Below are 2,103 nucleotides of genomic sequence, written 5' to 3' on the forward strand. Positions count from 1 at the left end.
CTCTCTGCCGCTATCATGGCGCCCTCGATCCTGCACGTGTCTCTCCTTGCTACATCCAGCGCTCTCTCCGACAACGCCTCTTCTCCATACTACCGCTCTCTTCCTTATCCTCCTTTTACCAACGCTTCTCCTTATCCGCCACGTTATCCTTCCTCATCCTGTGCCTATCTTTCCTTCTTTTCCACACTCCAATTTTCCTTCCGCCAGTGCACCTCCGCCGTTCCATCCTTTTCTTATCCTTCGCGGCCACTCACTCCATTGTTCCCAAGCCATCTCCTCTACACCCATTTTCCTCCTCACCCTCTCTATAACGCCACCACATCTCACCTGAACTCGGAGCACCGACCGTCACCTGTCACTACTCCAACGGCCATCTTTCCTCTTCCCTAAATTTTTTAATGAACACTTGCTCGCTTGCTAAACTATCCGCAAACGGCGCGACAATGACCCTCGTGGCAAAGTAAAATGTCAAACCGAAAGTTATAGAAATTGGCAATGCAGGTAGCGCTTTCTTGAATATGGCCAGCAACAGCAACGTCAAACACAGGCCAATAAGAATAACAACGAAGCAAGCCAAGGTAGTGTTCCAGTCTCCGTAACTGGACGCCTTTCCGACAAGCACGCTGTAGAATATAAAGTCGCCAAGACCTAGTTTAACTCCGCGCTCTTCCTCGGTAACTGCCCCTGCTTGTCCCTGCGAGTCTCGTGCGCGAGTTTCCTGTTGTTGCGCACCTTCCCTCAACGTGGACGAGTTTTCGCGCACTTCTTGAGCGCGTCTCGCGCTACGTTCACCGTGTGTCTCTACCCATTCGGAGGTGAAACCTCCCTCTTCCGTATCATTGGATGTGCGAAAACACTATTGTTTTGTTATATGCGTGTTTTGTTATATGTCCACTATTACGACTTGTCGCGCGTCTCAAAATTGACAGTGGGCTCGAGAGTAACTTTTTCGTAAAAATGGAATTCTCGAACGAAGAGTACTGTGATATGTTATTGACGTACGATGAATTCGGACAAAATGCAAATGCTGCTGCTCGGGAATATGCAATTCGTTTTCCTCATCGTAATCGGCCGAATGGAAATGTATTTTTAAGATTGATTAATCGAGTGAGACACACTGGTCAATTATCATTGAACAGACAGGGAATTGGTGGCATTAATCGTACTGTCCGAAACGCACGAAATGAAGAAGTTGTTCTTCAAGTATTTGGAGATAATCCTCAAATAAGTATACGATTTGCTGCACGTGAATTAAATTTATCTAAAAGTACCGTTAATAGAATTTTGAAAGACAATAAAATGCATGCTTATCATTACACTCGTGTGCAAGATCTTCTACCCGAAGACTATGTTGCTAGAATCGAATTTTGTACGTGGCTACTTGAACAAGAAGAAAATAATAACAATTTTGTTAATAAAATACTATTCACGAATGAATCAAATTTTTCAAGAGAAGGAACGTTCAATATTCACAATTATCATTTTTGGGGAGAAGAAAATCCTCATGTCATTACCAGAAGAAGTTTCCAAACCAAATTCAACCGCAATTTATGGGCTGGTATTATTGGGAATTCTCTGGTAATTATTTATTTATTTATTAATCATTTTCATTTATTTATCTATTTATTTATTCATATTAATACGACTCGCGCGACAGACTGAGAGAAAGAGGGAGGTTGTAAATGGTTGTCAACGACGTAATAATAAATACGTGTATACTAAGTACATTCCCTTAGTTGTATAGAAGTGCACCGAATTAATAGTAGCCACTACAACCAGCATACATAGCGAAACTGGGACGAAGAGTTTGATCACATGTGCCGCGCCATACTTTAATTCTTCCTCTTCCTCGTCCCTGCTGTAATGCCTCAATCTGTTTTGATTCGTGCTACCGGACGCGCCTCGTCTATTCGATCGAGCGACAGTCGTGCCTGGTGCTTCAATATGTACCTCGGAAACTCCATTCTCCACTTCCTCATTGACGTTCCTAGAGCGGCCCTTTCTCAGACGGTCATTGCCCAGGTCGTCCGTGCGAGACTCCGCGACGTGACCGTCCATCAGGCTTGTGTATTCGTTCAGTACTCTGCGTTGATACCACTGCTT

At 44.0% G+C, this 2,103-nt stretch overlaps 1 protein-coding gene across 1 annotated transcript; it reads right to left on the reverse strand.

Annotated features, from left to right (window-relative positions):
* Nucleotides 1–358: 358 nt before the first annotated feature.
* LOC145948790 (presenilin homolog) lies at nt 359–2,058 on the reverse strand. Its single transcript, XM_083058363.1, has 2 exons — nt 1,720–2,058; nt 359–856 (listed from the first exon to the last, which is right to left on the reverse strand). The coding sequence occupies exons 1-2, from the start codon at nt 2,056–2,058 to the stop codon at nt 359–361; spliced, it is 837 nt and encodes a 278-aa protein (XP_082914489.1).
* Between the last annotated feature and the right edge of the window lie 45 nt (nt 2,059–2,103).

This window comes from Prenolepis imparis, unplaced genomic scaffold, assembly GCF_030444845.1.
Source record: "Prenolepis imparis isolate NDT839.2.m4 unplaced genomic scaffold, iyPreImpa1.0 SCAF_711, whole genome shotgun sequence".
Lineage (NCBI taxonomy): Eukaryota > Metazoa > Arthropoda > Insecta > Hymenoptera > Formicidae > Prenolepis > Prenolepis imparis.

Excerpts from the sequence above, each read along its gene's own strand:
- LOC145948790 (XM_083058363.1), bottom strand. The coding sequence starts at position 2,058 with ATGGACGGTCACGTCGCGGAGTCTCGCACGGACGACCTGGGCAATGAC. Across the intron at positions 857-1,719 it reads CAACTAAGGGAATGTACTTA|TGTTTTCGCACATCCAATGA; the intron begins GTATACACGTAT and ends ACAAAACAATAG.